General features: G+C 31.5%; 2 protein-coding genes across 8 annotated transcripts in view; both read right to left on the bottom strand.

Annotated features, from left to right (window-relative positions):
• Window positions 1-2,481, bottom strand: part of Zasp52 (Z band alternatively spliced PDZ-motif protein 52) — a 69,028-nt gene extending 66,547 nt beyond the window's left edge. For all 7 annotated transcript variants that reach the window (XM_088199789.1, XM_088199779.1, XM_088199792.1 and 4 more), the window contains exon 1: window positions 2,179-2,481. The gene's annotated coding sequence lies outside the window, so the exon portion shown is untranslated. The remainder of the gene's footprint in view (window positions 1-2,178) is intronic.
• A 5,777-nt stretch (window positions 2,482-8,258) lies between these two features.
• Sec63 (translocation protein Sec63) lies at window positions 8,259-19,141 on the bottom strand. Its single transcript, XM_088198960.1, has 11 exons — window positions 18,924-19,141; window positions 16,652-16,983; window positions 12,071-12,241; window positions 11,804-12,010; window positions 11,090-11,739; window positions 10,762-11,021; window positions 10,439-10,562; window positions 10,282-10,366; window positions 9,691-9,856; window positions 9,496-9,617; window positions 8,259-9,430 (listed from the first exon to the last, which is right to left on the bottom strand). The coding sequence occupies exons 1-11, from the start codon at window positions 19,045-19,047 to the stop codon at window positions 9,377-9,379; spliced, it is 2,295 nt and encodes a 764-aa protein (XP_088055086.1). The 5' UTR covers window positions 19,048-19,141; the 3' UTR covers window positions 8,259-9,376.
• Between the last annotated feature and the right edge of the window lie 1,190 nt (window positions 19,142-20,331).

Here is a 20,331-nt window from a genome sequence, read left to right as displayed (position 1 = left end):
ATATATTAAACATTAAACACGAAAAAAAAATTAAAACGCTTAGATACGTATGCGATTTAAATTTATTTATTAAACTTATTTTACACCACTGGTCAAACGTTCTATAATATATAATATATTTTCTTTAATAATTTATAGGCATTTATGAATTATTACACATCTTTTCGCCATTTAAGAGCACTTGAAATTGATTTGCTTATACTTAATCGCATCAAAACATACAATAATATTATGAAAACGTGGTTTGATTAAATTTATTTTTCTTTTAAATAAATTACTTATTAAATATATTTTTATTAACAATCTATTTATTTAATAAAATAATAACATTGAGACTATTTATTAGATTTGCTAAGATTACTGATTGATTGAGGGCATTAATAAAAAAAGTAAAATTAAGTTGTACTATGATTAAATACTAGGAATAGTTGACGTTAACAGCATCCAAAAATAATGTTAAACCGTTGTTAAAATATTTTTGCTTTTTATATATTTCACTAAAAAATCTGTACTTCAGAAGAAGCTTATTTTATAAATAATACTTATTTTTGCACATTGAATTCTTTATAAGCAGATCGTTTCAGAAATGAGTCAAATTGATTATTTGACGAATATATTTTAGTATAAATAAATATTTTCACCACAAAAGAGATTATAATATTTATAATGAGAATTTAAATATGCGATATTGTTTATTATGAAAGAAATAAAACGTTTTTAGCTTCATAATAATCAAACGATATTTGAAAAGGAATATTAATAATCTAAAATTAATAAAAATGTCATTATTGGGTTATTAAATAAATACTTTAGAATATGAAAATCTCTAACAGGAGTATAACTCAGATGTCGATGTTAAGTATCCATAAAATAACTCTTGAATTATAGATTTTGAGAAAATCAAATAAGTTAAATCGGTGGATTTTTTCTACCCAGTGACACAAAAAAAATATAAGAGCAAGTTAGATACCACACTTGATATTAGAGTACACTCTAACAATTAAAACAAATCTAGAAAAACGATATTTATTATTATTTTATTTAAAATTAAAAAATATTATATATTATATTTATAACCTAAAATATCATTTATTTTACACATATCAATCTACCTGATTCTTGCCAGTGGTTGGGGGAGTATTTTAAGTAGCAAATACAAAAAAAATGTTCAATAGGTTGGTGACTAATTCTTTAAACATCTGGTTTCGAATACTTTATGAACACTAGTGTTTTCCAATTCAGCCGTATCTGGTAGACTGGAATTAGAGATTATTATATAATTTTAATTTCGATCGATTATCACAGATTAAGTTTTCCTACATTTTCCTAATCTCACGGATCAATATTGTTATGAATAATTAAAATAAAATTTAAATAGGTCGTGCATAGTGACTCACTACTGTGCTCATTATGTTTACGCCGTTGTAACGCATTGGACTAACATCTGTCATTTTGCAACGGAAGATTTACAACAAATAAATAAATAAAATAAAATGCATTTTTTTTATGTAAGTGTTTTAAAATAATTATGACTTTTTAACAGTACATAAGTGCATAAAATGTGTCGGATAATTTTTAAATTATCCAACTATCTAACTTTACGCCTTTGATATAAACATAACTATTTATTTTTATAACTTTTAGTGTTGTCAAAGTAAATTTTTATATTTTATTACACAGTCCATCGAGTATTAGTTTTAAATTGATTATGGAGAGACATTAACGTGTTATGTCCGATTACCAAAGCAGATTTGCCTCGTTGCAAGTTACGAAATTTTGGCAGTCGTCCACAATCCCAAGTCGCTATTTTGCAAAACAGTTTGAAAATAATTCTGGCCGCATAATCGACGTCCCACGGGCGAAGAAATTTGAGACATTGAAACGCGCTCTACGATTAGCCTTTTTAAATCAACAAAAAAACCACTATATGTATATATATATATATAGAGAGAGAAAGAGAGATAGATAGAAATGTATGAAACGTTAAATATATTTATTATGTAATAATCCTAGCGAACGAAAATAGATCGTTTAGGACGACCTTGAAATCGATACGTGCGCGTAAATAGATTCACCGTTGGCGCGCGAGATTCAAATTCAAATTATTATGTAACGCGGTGGCGAAAAATCGACGTTCGACGGGGGTTGCCAGCGGTGAAAATTTGTCCGTAAGCTCACCTGTTCGGTTCGTTGTTTTAGCGCCGCTCGAAGCTCAGCTTATTACGTTCGGTCACTGAATGCGAATTACACTGATTACTTTTTGGTGCGAACACATACGCGGGAGGCGGCCGCGGCGGTGCCGAGCGATTTTCCGACGGTTTGTGTATATCGAACGCGACGGCGGAAAGGGGGGGCGCCTGTGTAAAAATGCCGTTTATTATTGTGAATTCGAAAATGGCCGTGCGTCTATGTCTATTTCGAGAGTAAGCCGACACCGCATCGGCCGGAGCGGCTGCAGCGGCTGGTCGCGCGACGCAAATAGAGGATCGGACGGACAACGCACAACACGCGACGCTCTCGAGCGACCGCCCGCAGGGGGTGGGGGCTAACTGGGTCATCCGCCCCCCGAATCTGCCATCCGCGAGGGGTGCTCTGCCACTGAAGAACTTTCTTCCAAAGCTTTTTTGCACTTTCGCATTTTCCTTGGAGGGTAAAAACTAGTTATTAAATAGGGGGGAGGCAATTTAAATTTTAAAAAAATTATACTAAGCCTCTTTCAATGCTTAATAGCGCTTACAGAAAATTGTCAATGGGAGTTTAAATAAATTATAATGTAATTAAAGATGCAATCTTATTATTTATTATTTGGCGATGTACCAATATAAACAGTCAGGAAACGGATGGTTCATAATAAAAAAACAGAGACGTTTCAATATCGCTGAAGTCAGATGCGATAGGGATGGCGATGTACGGTGTGTTCAACCACCCTCCTCCAACCAGAACGGCGCCTAAGCGGAGTCACTTGAGCTCGCTACCAGTGGAGCTCACAAAAAACGACACAAACAATTCAATCTAAGCCGAAGTCTTTAATCCGACATGAATATTTCGGAAGACAGCCAAGCAGTTTTTTCACTTCATTCATCAGATTTTGCTTTTGACAAGCATATGAAAAGTTTACAAAAAATGAATAACAAAAAATACTTTTTTGCTAATGTACTAATAACAGGGCCGGCGCGAGAATGTTCAGAGCCTTGGGATCAAAAAACAAAGGTCATTTGGGAAAATTTTCGAGAGCTTAAAAAAAAGGTCGTCATAGAAATATTTCTTCAAATACTATTTCAGATTTTTTAACAAGGAGGATAAATTACCGAAAGAGCCTAAAAAATATCGTCATTAAAAATATAGTTTAAGAACCATAACTGGGTTTTTGTTTGAGGAGAATAAATTGCCGCAGGAGCTAAAAACAAGACATTTAGAAAATTTTATTCAAATACCATCTTTATATTTTTTTCAATAAATCGAGTAGATATCGATATCGTATAAGTATAACCAAATGGCGCCTTCATTCAGAATAATTGGCACCTCGAGTGCCGCCTGTAAAGTTTGTCCCTAGGGCCGGCCCTGACCAATAATATTATGAAAGAAAAGATCAAGGTTTAGATATTTTTTGATCGTTTTACTAGTAAACTGCTATTTCAATCAAAGAGGTTTTTCGAACGTCGAGAGTAAATTAGTTACGAAGATCATTTTCATAAATTCCTATTTTCTTTAAAAATCAAAAGAAGTATATGATCACGCAATGCAGCTTGTTTTGATTATGCTCAAATAAAACTTGAGGTGGAATTGGTCGCACAGTGAAATAATTGATTATAAATGAGAAATGCTTAAATTATGTACTGGATAATTCGATTCGAGTTTCCTATGCTGGCAGCACTGTAAATCAGACAGGTGTCAATAATCACGCTTGTTCAACGTGTCAAATGTTAGTTTGCAATAACACATTTACGAAATAGATCACTCAACTACCGCTCAACGCATTAAAATTGTTTAATTGTTCTACAGAAATAACCATTCTGTACGAAATGTGTATCGAAATATACTAAATTACATTAAAGAAAATTTTCTCCTCTGATGAAGCATTTCCACCTATCTTGGTATGCTAATAAGCAAAATTGCCGCATATGAAAAATCCTCATGTTATTCACGAGAAACCATTACATGCCTAAAAAGTGACTGGTACACATTGTGGTCAAGCGGCGTCATTGGGTCTTACTTTTTTGAAAACGATAAGGGTTGGACTGTAACTGTCAATGATGATTGCTATATTCGCATCATAACCGATTATTTTAGGCATAAAATCGAATATATTGATGTAGAAAACATGTGGTTTTAATAACACAGCGCAACTTATCACACACCAGGTGCAACGTTGGATTTTTGCGTAAAAAGACCGCCAAGATCATGCGATTTAACGCCGCTGGATTTTTTGTGGGGTTACGCTAAGATTTGTGTTTACGCTCACAAACCCGAAACGTTGCGAGAACCTAAAAACCAACATCCGCCAAGTTATAGCTGAGATACCGCCCGAAATGTACAAAAAAGTCATCGATAGGATTGGCTGCTGTAAAAGGTTCAGAGGCGGCCATTTAATTGATATTATTTTTCATAATAAATTAAATAGATCAAATGTTTTTAATTAATTATAAAAAAAATTTCTAACCTGAAGTTGGATCACCTTCGTTGTGTCAAATGTACACAAATGATGAATTAAAATAGATTTCATTTGACACCAGCTTGATTGCTTCAAAAATTGTTTCCGTTATGGTGCAAAGGATCTAATTGTTTTATTTAATCTCCATGGCGCTCAAGTTAAAATCGCTTTTTGGTCGAAAGACTTGGATTCTAATGTTGTTTTATTTATTTTTCGAGCATGTCTGGAAGGTTGGAATTAGTGATTATTATATTTACAGCGGCAACCTTTAGAGCAGGGCTCGGCAACCTATGACCCGCGGGTCACCAAGTGACCCGTTTGGTGATTTCAAGTAACCCATTTTAGTTCTGCAAATATCATTTTTTTTAACGTGTTACGATGTCACGACTAGGCCACACATATGTTTGTTAGGACCAAAAATATTTACTGATCGAATATTTTTTTAAATAGTCACATTTTAATTATTTTGATCCGCAGCCAAAAAGGGTTGCCGAGGCCTGCTTTAGAGTGCCCTAGAGAGTCGCGATCGCGTACCTTGTTCTTGGTCATCGCTGCTAAGACGTCAGCGCTTGAGGAGCCATCCAGCTTCTTAACGTCCTTGCCAAACACAAAGCGATTACTATGAGGTACTGCTGAAAAAATTATGTGGTTTGATGAAAAATTGGTATGTGGAAGCAATAGTTTTTTTTTAATATTTAGTGGTATAATTTTACATTTTATGTTAATTTTTAATAAAAAATATGACTATTTAAAAGTGTGTATGTATATGAACGTGTGTTTGAGTTAATGTATATATTATATATGAAATGTTAACTAAAACTTTTTTGTATAATGACATGTATGTCAAGGCATGATGGTCATATTTGTAATAAAAAATGAATCAATAAATATAAAATAATATAATTTTTATCGATCATCACAAAATAGGTTTTCCTAGATTTTCCTAATAATTTAACTTAAATTTTAAGGGGTTGATTGAAAAACGAAGATTTCTTTTAAATTTTTACTATATATGGAAATTTATAATTCAAAAAATAGCGTAATTGATCAGGCAAAGCATAGTACATCTGCTATTTGCAAACGTACATATGTCACATTCCCCCGTCTTTCTTTAAATATCTGTAAATCATTAGAAATGGATATTTTTATAAATATATAAAGACTGTGGAGTTGAAGTTGGTATCGTCACTAATTGGCTGACTTTAACTCTTTTTTTAATTATTCGTTAATATATGTTTCATATGTACCTATAACGAATATGTCTGGTACAAGAGTGAATCATTAATTAAGCGGGCCGATCTTTCGCTCTATCGCGTGCAGATGTAAATATAAGAAAACAAATTACAATACACTAAAACAAGTTTTTAAAAACAAATTTATTATGCTTCATATTTGTATGCAAAAATAATAATAATACGATATGAAAATATGGATTCAAAATTAACACCAGACCAAGTTTCTAAAACAATAAACCTGATTTAGGAGTTTTCAATAATGCAAATATTTAAAAAAAACTAAGCACTTATTTCTCTTCCTAGTTGAAGTATTTGTTATCTTTGTTTAGTTAATGTTTATACTTATAATAAAATAATATTTATTTATTATTCAATTTTGATGTTTTCCCCTCAGACTTTTCAAATTTTCATCAATTTCTACGTATTCAAGACACTCCTAAAAACGTTTGTACCGTTCATATACTATTCTTATGAAAATAGAATCCTCGCCAGACATTTCCAATATTTACACCACTTCACTGCACTTAATTAAATTTTAAAAGTAAACTTTAATACAAATTCTGTGTGCTATCGTATTTATAATAAATACATCGCTGGGCGTGACAAAATGCGTCGTCAATTCTTAGCTGTCATATACAAACTACGCGTGAGAAAAAATATAAATTCAACCATAAACTAATAGTGTTTAAAAATCAAAAATTGAGCTTTTTTTATGATACTGAATATACATATGTGATATATTATTGTACCAATTCTTACTATGTTACTCTTAAATGTTTGAGGAATATTATTATGAAATAAATGACACTATGACGAGTTCGTCCTTAATATTTCGGTGCTCTAATAAAATAGTACTGTTTAGTAAATCTGTCAAATTATATCAAATTTTGTTATTTTGATTCAATAGCACTACGGTGTTAGAATATATGTAGATCTATGATTTGTATTGTACGTTGTTTGAAGTTTAATTATTCTTCCCAATTGCTAAATGGATATTGTTTTTAAAATAATGTAATCAGCATGACAGACCAGTCATACAAGTCGGCTCGAATCCCATTATGTTTTTAAATTTCTATTGTGTCAAGTAGATCGGTATTAGTGATTAGTATATAATTGTAATTCTGTTTAATCATAACTGATTAGGTTTTATTATATTTTCCCAATCTCATGAATGAATATTTCAAATATAAAAGCGGACTAGTTTGTGCATAGTGACATCTATTTATTGTATGCTTTAATAATAGTGTATAATTAATAGAATATATAATGATTTACAGACTTTGATTATAGTCTGGCATCTCACTACTAACTCGGTGGATGATTGTGCTTACTCCGTTGTAACGCATTGGATTAACTGTCAAGATGCAATGGAAGATTTACAATAAATAAAAAAGTAAATCAATAAGGTGATGGTAAAAATCTTATGCCTTATATTTTTGTGATAAATTTTTTCCCAGGAAATGTCCGTCCACGTTTGTGTAATATGTATAAAAACCAATACAATTGTATTATATTTTACCTGACTTGAAAAACAGTCAAGTTATTCACAAATTTGATTCAAATGACATTTTGTAGTTTTGCAGTCACAATTCAAATATACAGAATATAAGATAGATTAACAATAATAATATTTAGACATTTCTGAAATTTTTTTTGAAGTATACAAAAATTGACTGGAAAATTTTGAGTAATGGTGAGATTATGAATTATTATTATAGGCAAAAAAATATGTTTACCTTATTTTTTGTTCTATCTTAATCTATTGATAATATTAATCGAGGTTTAACTAATAATATTATTTTTATGTTTCATATTAGTATGTATTTCCAATAAAATATGGTAGTGTAAATTTTAAAAATAATATCTAAATGATGACTTTTACGTATATCAAGTTTATTTTCGCGATCCTAAAATATGTTTCGAGTGTAGAATTATTAATTATCCTAATCATAAACCATTACATTCGTTGATTTTTGAACTAGTTATATATTCAATATAAAAAATACACGAAAAGTAATTTTTATATAACAGTATGATTTTTCTTCTTAAATATGCTGTTATTTTTACAATAAAAAACTTGTAGATTAATTACTTACAGAATATGATAAAACAAATATTTGAAATCGCGACAGCAATAAAATAAAAAATCTACTGCGCCTGCCAAAAGATAATCAAAGTAGAGTCAAAAATAGTTACTGCTGTTAACACACTATAAAATAATCTAATTATAATATGACATAAATAACACACTAATCGATGTTACATGGTCATTAACATTATCTCTGTCTTAGATAAACTTAAAAAGCAGTTTAACTGCTAAGATATTATTTATTAGCATTTAAAAGGATCACTTATTGATAAAATAAAACAGATTTTTGCCTTATAAAAACCCATATATTTCTCGTAATCATTAGTCTCTAAATTACTATACAATTTAACAAATAAAATGCAACAATTCAGAAACTCTCAATTCTAAGATATAAAAAAATAAATATGTTTAATGTATTATTTTTTAATATACATATATAGATTTGTAAAATTTACAAATGTGATTGTATTTATATACACTTTTGATGTGAAATAAAATAAAATAATGTAAAAACTGTTCTCAATTCGGAATGTTTTAGAAAAAAATTTAATAAAAGCATACTAATATAAACCCACACATTATAGGACTGTTTTCAATAGGTGAGAGATTAAAATAAACAATTTAGAATATTTATATAAATTATATTAGTCACTTTTGGAAGTAAAAATATAATTTAGAATAATAATATAAAACAGTGCTATATAATCACTTAACATTTGCATAAGATCATTTTACACTTTTTGCAGTGAATTATTATTACACATCATTATTAAAAATATACATGTTAACAACAAGTCTATACTTAATAATTCAAATTAGGTATGTTTTTTAACATTGTGACTAGTGATAAATTAATTGAATGGTGAATAATTTTTTTTTTTTTTTAAAAAGAAAATATTAAATATTACACTAAATACATTATAAATGCCCTAAATTGACAGTCAACATCACATATGTTATTCGTTTAAATTTTCAATCACTGAAAAACACATTGAACTGCAAATTTTAAAAGTTTCTCAATTAAATTTGGCAATAAAATTTGAGTATAAAAATATTAATGAATTACATATCAATCTTTTCAAATCACGAGTGTAGATAAAGTTTTTTATACCTTTCGAACATATACAATATTGTTCATGATTAACGTGTCATATTCTTTACGATTAAACCCACATTATAATTATAAAAAGTTTGAATACAAATTGTAACAAATAGATCTTTGTAACTTCACTATCATATATGTAGATAATATTACAAAAATTAAACAAACAAAAAACATACGCCAACTTCAAATATTCTAAAACAACATTCCCTCAAATTCAATAAAAATTCTCTAGTTTATTAAATAATATCAAATAGAAAAGTTTTTCACAAAACTATCAACTTCACTTGTAGAATAATTTAATCATCTTCATCGGGTTCGTCGTCGGTTGTAAATTCACTTTCGTTGCCATCCTATTGATAAAAAAAATGAATTAATAAATTATAATAAATCATAAATTATTTGATGCTAAATTTACTTGAGCTTGGTGTTCACTTTCGGAATCACTAATATCCCATTGAGGGTGATCAGTCGGTACTGCTGCTGCTTCTTGTACATCTAATTTAATATCTTGTTGTTGGTCCATTCCTAAATATGAATCTAAACATAAAAGTAATTTATTTAATAAAAAATAAAACAACTAATTGAATATACTGATAAAAATTAAATATACCTGATCTTAAACATACGGTTAAAGTATATAAACCTTTCCATACAGGTGCTGTAAAACGTAATTGTACTTCTTGGGTATCAACAAGATTTGTCACATGACTAGGCGCTGTAAGTAACGTACGAGATTTTCTATCGCAGATATACGTCCACCAATATTCTTGTTTATCCTAAGTAAATTAGAAAAAATAACAATAATGTAATTGCACACTGGACGGTGAATATTTTTAGCATCTTAATATAAATTGTAACTATAAACATTCTCAGAAATATATATAACACAACAGAGAAAATAATCGTGGACATTCAGACATAATAGGAACATTACTTTGATAATGAATTTATTAACAATAATATCTCATAAACCATAACCCGCAGATTAAATGTTAAAAATTCATACAATATGGAATATAAAACTAAGCTTTAAATTAATGAAATATTAAATTTGTATCACACTTTATCATAAGCAATAACAAAAATGAAGTTAAAAAATATTTTTGTACATCTTTTTAAAGCAGAACTGTTAAAAAAACACGAATTTTAAAGTAAATATTCAAAAACAAAATTTTGTCATGAAAATATTAAAAATACATACTTCTGGATAATACGGACAATGGACGGGATGTGAAGTTTTCGATCTTCCTTCCAATCTCTCTCGTTTTTGTATTTTTTGTTGAAAGCTACCAAAAAACAATAAAGATCAAGAAAACAGTAAGAATAAAATATAATTTAATTATAAGAATTCAACTGACTTATCCCATTCTTTATCATCGTCAACGTCATCAACTTTCTTTTCGTTTTCTTCGTTTTCTGATTCTCTCCTTGATCCTTCGGTTATTTCTTCATTGTCAGACGCTTCAGAAACATCCGAGTTATCTATGAAATAAAATATAATAATCAAGGTAATTGGTTTCCACTTCTTTACAACCAGATATTTTATTTAAAATACTGAATTTTTAAAATGAGTAAAATAACTCTAGATGCTATTGAAGAAATGATAATAAAACTTTAGAAACTGATAATGAGAGTTTATAAATGAAAATAAGTTTATATATCAAATAAATACGGCAAATACCTGATTTATCTTCATCAGTCTGTGTTAAATTTTTGCTCGGTTTCTTGGTTACGCCATTCGGTTGCGGCGGTTGAGCGGCTAGAGCTTTAGCGGCAGCTGCTGCTTTTTCTTTAGCTTTCTGCATTTTAGTTTGAGCTTTGCTTTTTGATTTTTTATTAGACGAAGACTTCTTTTGCGGCTTCGCCCAAACATGCTTCTTTGGTACCTTCGCTTGTGTCTCAACTGGTTTTTCGTTCTCGTCTAAAACTTCATCTGATTCTCTAAAAGCGATCAACACATTTATATAAAATAGCAACCACATTAATCATATATTTTTAACAACACTTACTTTAATTGTTGCTGTTCCTTTACGTTCGAATCACCAAACACATCTTTCATATACGACCTTTCTAAAAACACTGTCACAGTGACGATGGCACCAGCAGTCACGACGGTAGGATTTTCATCATCGATAACCTCGGTGCTAACTTTAAAGTGTATATACGGCATGTTTGACAGCACTTGAATTAAATCTTCATATTGCTGATCATTTAAACCTCTCAAAAGTTGTCGTCTCTCCTCATTAGGCATCTGCGCTAACTGTTGCAGAGTCTGAACGTGCTTCTTGCGACCGGAGAAGTACTTCAGATTCTCTTCAGTTATGTGCGGAAGTTGCAGAAGCGGAGACTTGTACTCCCATAGCCCTTGAACCATCATCGGAGATAATTTCATACAATTTTCGATTGTTTCAATCGACGGTAGTCTTTGAACTCTTCCGGCATATGCCAAAGCGGTCAGCTGATTGACGCAATTGACCATCTCTAATATTAGATAAGGCGCTTTTTTAACAATAAGTTGTCTATTTTTCTCTAAAGTTTCAGGATTCAACGGCAGTCTCGAGAGATGTGCGTGAATCAGTGCTCTCGCTTTGATCGAGTACGCTCTGCATAAAGGCTGTTCCTTATTCTTCTCGCCAATGTTCGGAAACTCTTTCAGCAACTAAAATTATTAATAATTATAATAAAATATATAGAACGTTACGGTCGCTTTATCAATAGCTTACTTGTGGTACTTCTTCGTTATCCGTCATCCTTTCGACGACTTCTGAATTATACCTACGATCAAACTCGCAACTGGCAGCCAAAATCATGATGGCTCTCTTCAGAACCATTGAAGGGGTTTTATGAATGAAATAAAAGTACAATTGGGTAGTGTCTAATAAGACCTGATCACCAGAGAATTTGATGGAGCGATACCACCAAGTTCCAACCTAAAATTTAAATTACATATTAATATATGATAAAAAGTGTGTAATTTTTTTTAAACTTACCACTGTCGGCAGAGCAACCATAAAAACTAAAGCGTAAAGACCCAAAACCCATACGCTGTTTTCTTTCTCCACAATCCAACTGGGTAGCGCAATTCCAAAGCTCATGGCGCCGGGTCCGTCGGGATTACCGTATTTCTCCCAATTTTTTCGTGATTCTTCATCGGTTAAGGCCTAATATAAAGAATATTATAAAAATATATATATAAAAATACTTGATCAAAAAATTCTATGATCAAACAAAGTCGAAACCTATACATATTCAGTACTATCTGAGAAACTAAAAAAATTTGGTGAAATTTAGCGTAGTTCAGTACAGGCAGAGGTTTTAAAAGAACAAATCTGGGGACTGTGACTGAAATGTGAAGATCTATTTCGAACAACCTTGCCCCCCTTGAATTTGGCCAAAAAAATGCATGTCATATAATGAAATACTATGAATTACAGAAAAAGGTGAAATGACGTTTCTGATTCTAAGCCAGAATTTCTCAGGTTATCCCTCAAAAAAAAATAAAAAAAAAAACAGTCTTGAATATAATTTTAAAATATGTCATTTCAGTGAAATAATATCAGAATACATTTTCACTGAAAGAAATATATTTTTACCAGTGAAAATATAATTTATCTGGCATGTGCTAGTAAAATTATTCGATTTCAACTTTTCCATATGTAGTAATATATACATTTACATACTTACCATTATTTATTACTTGCGATGTATAAATGTTTCAGTGTATGTGTATTTTTCGATGAAGATATGTTTTCCCTTAAAGTCTTAAATACATTCTTACCGGTTGAATTTCAAAGACTAATTACAGGTTTAGAACATTCATTAGATCTAGATGGATTTGGTTTGGGTTTGAACAGCAAATTTACGTTTCGCCACTGTCAAATTGAGTTTCATAGACATTTTAGAGCAGCATATAATTTCACTAGAGCCTATATATTTTCGCTAATAAAAATACATATATACTGGTGAAAATGTATTTGGACTTCACTAGTGAAAATATAACTTGACTGAAAAATACACATTCACTGTAATGCTTCCACTTCACTCTCCGAAAGTAGGCGACAGTTGGCCAAGGACGGGAAATATAATGTGAAAATTCGGGCTTACTTCGGTCGAGCTCGGTTGTCCCCGCGCTAAAATCTCTCGCAAGTTCTCCGAGGTCACCGCGAACGGGAGGTAAACTGGGGGTAATTTTGGTCGAGGCGGCCGACTTCGTCGCCTCCAAAAATTCCCTCGCTTTCCGAAAGTAATACCCGAAGACGCTTCGAGCGCGAGCGGCGAGATACTTCCCCTTTCGCTCTCTCGCGTGACGAGAGAGAGAGATAGAGATGGTTTATCGCAAACTGAGATAGAACGATTCAATTTTAATATGGGCGTCTTCACGATCGCGCCACTGTTTGGTATTTTTGCCCGATCTGGACGGCCAAAATTATTTCACCACTTTAGTTGATTCCATAAGTGCTCTTAGTCAAATATATAATATTATAAGTGCTAAAAAATACAATTATTTAAAGTATTTCTTTAATTGTAGGCCCGAGGAATAGGAATTCCGTGTTGAACGGTCGTGCGAATTTCGCCGCGTAGCGTAAAAAAAAAAATTGTATATGTCACAAATTTGCTGTTTTATATTAAGAAAAAGTATTTGACTAGCATTTTATCATACCCGGTATCGTTTTTTTTTAAATATGTGTATATTTGGTGATTCTGAACAAATTTTTAGGTCGTAACTTTCGCGACTAAGCCCCGTCCCATTTTTAAGAATAATACATTTTTAAGGTATGCAATGTGTTAAAAACCGCAAAAATCCGCAGTCAATTTTGCATGTATCATAAAGAGAAAGACCTAAGCTATATATTGTATATAAAATCTCAATTCAGCAAATTGACTTTCCATACTTTTCCTTAAAAAATAATAGAAATTATTCATTAGTTGCACACTTGAACGTTTCCTGTTTATTATTTATTAGTGACAGTGAAGCCTCGATTCAACATAAAATGTCTTATTTACTAACATTGATCTATTCCGGTGCATTGCAATCATCCACCATCTCCTTTTTCTCCATTTGGCTTTAATTTTTTTTGTGTTTAAAACACGCACGTAGTTATAATACGCGAGGTTGAGAAGCGTGCACGCGTATGAAATTCCCGGCTGTGCGAACGCTATTCGAAAAACTGCGACCTTGACCGACTTCGGTCGAACTTCCACTAGGACAACTTTCGGAGAGTGAAGTGCGGGTATAACATTTATACATCGCATGTAATAAAACAATGTAAAAAGTATATAAATTTAATTATTACTATGTATGGAAAAGTTGAAATCATATAATTTAACTAGTATCTGTAAGATAAATTATATTTTCACTGGTAAAAATATATATATATATATATATATATATATATATATATATATATATATATATATCTATTAGTGAAAATGTATTCCGATATGATTTCACAGAAATGAAATATTTTAAAAATTATTTTCGGGATAGATTCTAGACCGTTTTTTATATTTTCTTTAAAGGATAACCTGAGAATTTAGGAAAAAAAACTTAATGAAAGTTCCAAAATTAATTAGTTTTAAAAATTTCATTAGGGCAAGTCTAAAATACAAATTAAGCCAATTCGACTCTCAGGGGAAAATAAGCGGAAGAAGAAGTATAGACAGACATTGCATCTCACATATTGCTCCATAGTTTGTCTGCAATTCAATATTACACTTTTTTTAAAAATATGATAGCTATCTCTACGGACTTCTAATATGAGAGTATTGGTCAGCGTATTGAAACCAAATTATAAAATCGTGCCGTTACCGTTTTATTGACGGCACGATTTTATCGCTTTTAACGTGAATTTTTGACTTCTCAGATGGGATGATTGTTTTTTTGCACCCTCCTATTGGGCAAAATTTGGTTTAGATATGCTTCCTTCGTTCAATTCTCACTTATTGTAAGTAATAATATTGTTATAAAAATTTCTAATATGAACGCTAGATAGCCGAGCGTTTCCACTGTAAATAGTAATGGAACGATTTTATTGCTTTTGACATGGATTCTAAACAGGGACGTCATTGGAAGGGGGAGGGGTGGGTGCGGGCATTTACCTCTCCTTAAATTGGGTCAGAAAAATGCATGTTATTTAATGAAATACTATGAATCCTAATGAAATCGAAATATTAAAATAAACATCCAGTGACTGGCCATTATGGCTGAAATGACGCCCCTGGAAAAACCATTAACCCTTCAAGCACGTATGACGTGCACCACACGCGGATCAAAACCACCTACAGGGACATATGACGTGCACCGCACGCGCATAAAAAATCCGTCAAGCAGGTATAATGTGCACCGCACGCCCATCAAAAATCCCACACATATGGACAGAAGAAAATAGTGTCCTGTTTTATCATCTACTTATAAGAACAATAGTTTCGTTCAAATAACTTGAAGACTATAAAAAATGGATCAAGCTTTAGATGTAAAAAAAAAATTTATTCGAAAAAATGTTTTTCAAAACTACGACCCCAACTTGTTGGCATACACAAAGGATTTCAGTTTTTGACACATTCAAGTCCCATAAAGAATGATGTTTATTAGGGTATTTTAAGTATTATTTTTTTTTCGGATTTTTATGCATATGTATGGCATCTTCAAAATGGCATCTTATTCGAAAAGACCACTATTAGAATCATCAAAAGATCGCGATTCAGATTCAGATATTGTACATCGAGTGAAACTGATGTTGAAGAACAAGAGCGCCATGAAGTAGACAATTTTTAAAAAACCTCAAATATTAATATGAATTTTATCTTCATCTCCATTAAAAAAAAAACATGACGTCCCTGGGACTGAAAATCTGTTTTAGGCATACGAGCCTGAAAGGTTAAGCAGAACCAATCGTAATAGACAAAGAATTGACAGAGAAATTCCAATTCATTATTCATAGGCAATTAAAGAATATTGGTAAGATCTCTAAAATGGAGACATTGGCAACAAATAATAAATATGATTTTTTCTTTTTGATGGTATATTGCAAACATATTTATCTGTCTCTATCACCCCATCAGATTACTACATAAAGTCTGAAACTAAAGATGAAACTAGAAATTTTCGCTCGAAACTACGTTAGTTTTTCAAGAAGAAAATTAAAAATTTGAGACAAAAATGAAAAAAGGCTGTATAAAATATAGGAGAAATATGTTTTCTAATGAAGTATAACTTATGGAATCACTCAATATAAATAGTATTATCGCTCCATTAGAAACGGTCATATATGTAATTGTAAGGTATTTTCTGTTATCAGTACATAAATTCCAAAGATTATACAGTACAATAATTTTAACGCAGAAATGTAAAATTATAAGCATAATTCAATTGCATTGTTCGTTATTCCTCAAAAGCTTAAATTTAAAAGATAGTTAATTACATTATAAAAAATTGCTTAACCATTCAGAAAATTAGCAATGCAGATGATATTCAATGTGTAATTTTACTTAGTAATTGAATAATCTAATATTTGTTGTAGTGTTATCTTACGTAATAAATTAGCACTCGAAACAAAAAATAAAATTCGAACCTGATATGCTTTGGTGAGTTTCATGAAAGCCTTTTCGTTTCCAGTTTCTTTGTCAGGATGCAAAATTAACGATAGTTTCCTGTACGATTTTTTTATCTCGGCTTGCGACGCGCTTGGCGGGACTCCGAGGATTTCATATGGATCGAAGTTGGACATTTCGTAATCGAATTGAGACACTTTGTACGCGAGCAGCACCAAAATGACCCAACCCGATACAATAGCCAATTTTATGCAAATGTTCTTCACACCCTTGTAAGGCTCGGACGTTTCCAAAATATGCTTTTTCTTCGTGCATCCTGGACACTGGCAGTCTTGAAAACTCTTTTCGGGATCTGAAAAGATAAAACATGATTTATCGTGAAATGCTTTTTTTTATTGACATATACACATTAGTTAATTAGGCAAGTCCAATTGTCTTAAAATTTAGAAGAAATTTCTAAGGAATTGATCATAGGACTATTAAAAAATTTAAATTACAAAACATATTAATGGTCTTAGTTGACATTCCTAGTCTTTCTTCCGGTCGAGTGATAATGAATCAAATTTACAACTGAATTTCTTAGAAACGTTTCACAATACGTATCTAAACAATTTAAAAATACTTTGTCTTTTAAATTTCTCTATCGTAAAATTTTAAGCTAAGCTCAGTTTTTATGGTATTTTCAAAATCTTACAGTATTATCGTTAGCTAAAAGATGTAATCATTTCCTAAAAAATATAGACATCTAGTATATTTCTTAAATATACATAGGTATAATAGCATACAGATATATTAAATGCACAATACTGGTTCATAACTATTTACATTGTTTACAATTTGTTAAGTTATACAATAACATAAAAAGAATAATAAATTATATGCGAGTATACTAAATTAAAGGAAAAATACATAAAATCTTTTACAAATTTAATAGACATCTAGTAAAATTTCCCTAAACCTCTTGCATAATTAACAATGACCATGATAGAGACAAAAAATACTATTGAATTTATTCCCATGATGTTTATACTATTGAACTATTTTCCTCTGCAATACAGAATAGATTCAGTTTGATTAAAAAATCGATTAAAAAAGTCCCAATGAATTTGCGAATAAATTTAGTGTAGACACTATTTCCATAGAAATTACTTCTACTCAGAGGAGAACAATTCAAATTCGGACAAGCAAAGATCACAGAAACTGCCGTTTTTATCTTCTTATTCTCTGGTCCAGCTCGACGTCGAGAATTCAGAGCGACTTACTTTGAAGACGCCTGCAGCTCACGAATTGTTGCGCAAATAAAGACCCTGACATACGTTGTGTTTTTGTCTGTATATAAATAAATTGAAATAAAATAATGACATGATAAAACATTTCTTTCCATTAAAATTTCACATTCTTCTAATTTATCAACACTTCATAGAATATTTTCATTTAAAAACAAAACACTATTCTATTATTCTTATTTACCATAATTTATATTTTTAACGAATCATTTTTATGTATGTTAAATTTTGTCAATTTCCATTTCAAAATGGCCCTCTCCTTGACGATTTTCGAACCAGCCAGTGTTCAGAGGTTCCGAAAGATGCGGAATAATCAACAAGGTCCATTCAGCACAAACGATAATGTATTGACAGCAGGTATAATGCGAAATTACGAGTGCAGTGTTGGTAAATTTTCACCTTTTCGATTCTTATAAAAAAATCTAATTACGCCCCCAAAACGTTGCAATTAAATCATAAAAGAAGCCCAGAAAAAGCTATTTAAGTTTTTTCCTATCCTAGCTGTTGTGAACCAGAACTTTTGGATTGTGTGAGATTCTGTCTTTAGTAGATGGATTCCAACTGAAAAAACACCACGACCTTCGAGGCTCTTGTCACCAGTTGCAAACGTTTGTAAACACTATTGCACCGGATATTCCTTAATAGTAGCCAAGTCAAAAAGCATTGTTTATTTTACCAGCAGTTTCTGCTGCTGTACCACCCATTATGAAATGCTCTAATTTTTCCAATTTAAATTATAATTAATGCTATATAAAAAGTATATCGTATATATTTATTTTGTAATTTTGTTGAAAAATTGTTACGAACAGAAGGTGGGGCCCGATGATTTGAGGTTAATGAGGCATTCCAATGAGAAAAGTTCAATGTCATTTAACGCATCTCAACAATGTTATTCACTTTATGTAATACGATCGAAGATATAATCTCATTAGGATCATGTAATCTCAGGTCGTATCGAATTGACTCCGAGAGTCGGAAGTGCGAAGGTAGAGATAACGGAACCCACCAGGTTTGCGCTTTCTGGGCCAATAGTAGAAGGTGGCCGGGACGAGCACGAGCGCGAGGAACGAGAGTAGAAAGTAAAAAAAGGTGGAGCCGCTCTCGTCGTACTCGAACTTCTGGCCGGCCATGGCGACTCTGCGCGGCGACGAGAAGCGAAGCCGGCGAGGCGGCCGCGAGACGTGTCAAGAGACTTCGCGCGTTGGCCGCGGGCGGCGCTACTGCGCCACTGCATGGCATGCTAGCGATTCGTGCGCTTATGGCCTTTTCCTAAAAACATATTTATTCACATGAAATTCATTTTGTGCATAATTTAACAAGCTAATAATTCTTTTTTTAAGTAAAATATGTTTTATTTAATAAAAGTATTTTTAGTAATTTCCTCTAAAAAGAAAATTGGGTACTTGTCAATTTTATCGGCATCACGCATAGAGAGCAAATTGTTATACTTTTGCCCTTAAGCTAGGCTATGTGCCACCCATAGGCAGAATTAATAATAGCGCTTTTACTATTTTTTAAATAAAATTACGTATTATATGTGTAAATTGTTGACAAGATCCTCATGAGCCATTAGAGTCTCCAATTCGAGTAATCGAGTACTCGATACTCGAGTATACTTGTCTATTTTTCAAGTACTTGATAATCGAGTATTTTGAAAATTACTCGATTAATACTCGAAATTAAAAAATTTTGAAATATTTCAGAAACAAAAATAATTTTAAATCGGTCCGGTAAAGGTTAACGTCTTGCTTTTATTTAGCGTTTATGCCCGAAGTCCCGAGTTAGAGCGGTTACTATCAGGTATAATTTTTTCATAGTTCCATAGTTGCATAGTTCCGGTCGTCGGCTATGTTAGTGGGTACGACGGAGAAATTTCTTTTGTGTTTTCTGTTCGACAGTCCCGACTTATCTAATTTATGGCAATGAACAATATGAAATATCAACAAAAAAAAATTTAGGTTTTATGACTATGCAGTTGTAGCGTAAAGTGTTATAAATTGTTTTTACTGATCCCTCAGCTTAAAATAATTTATAACGCATTTTTAAAGGCATTTAAAGTAAAGTCAGTTCTTTGCGAACCGTTTAGCTCTAGAGTGAAAGGGATTCACCCAAATACATCTTCGAAGGATATAGATTTAAATTCTTCGCATTAATCAGAAGGAGTAGAATATTGTATATTGTTAAGAAAAAAAATCTATTCAAGAAGAATTACAAAATGCTATTTTGTCAATAGTTGAAGGAAATAAGAGAAAAGCAGAGAAGGGAATGAAAGAAGAGAACATAAAAAGAGAGTTCACAAAATTTTATATCTATAAAAAGCGAACAGATATAAATTAGAAGCCTTATCCAACGCGTTAATGACAATAAGACCAACATCAACAGCAACGGAAAGGGTTTTTTCCATAACGGGAATA

Source organism: Plectrocnemia conspersa, unplaced genomic scaffold (assembly GCF_051122295.1).
Source record: "Plectrocnemia conspersa isolate PC_06_02 unplaced genomic scaffold, ASM5112229v1 ptg000012l, whole genome shotgun sequence".
Taxonomy (NCBI): domain Eukaryota; kingdom Metazoa; phylum Arthropoda; class Insecta; order Trichoptera; family Polycentropodidae; genus Plectrocnemia; species Plectrocnemia conspersa.
Note: the sequence above shows the minus strand (reverse complement) of the source record. Positions and strands in the feature narration are given on the sequence as shown.

Bases quoted from the DNA above. Each gene is read 5' to 3' on its own strand.
- Sec63 (XM_088198960.1), bottom strand. From the start codon at position 19,047: ATGGCCGGCCAGAAGTTCGAGTACGACGAGAGCGGCTCCACCTTTTTT. The intron at 9,857-10,281 runs GTATGTATTTTT...TAATTTACTTAG, and splicing joins ATTGTCCGTATTATCCAGAA to GATAAACAAGAATATTGGTG. The intron at 9,431-9,495 runs GTAAATTTAGCA...TTTTATCAATAG, and splicing joins AAAGTGAACACCAAGCTCAA to GATGGCAACGAAAGTGAATT.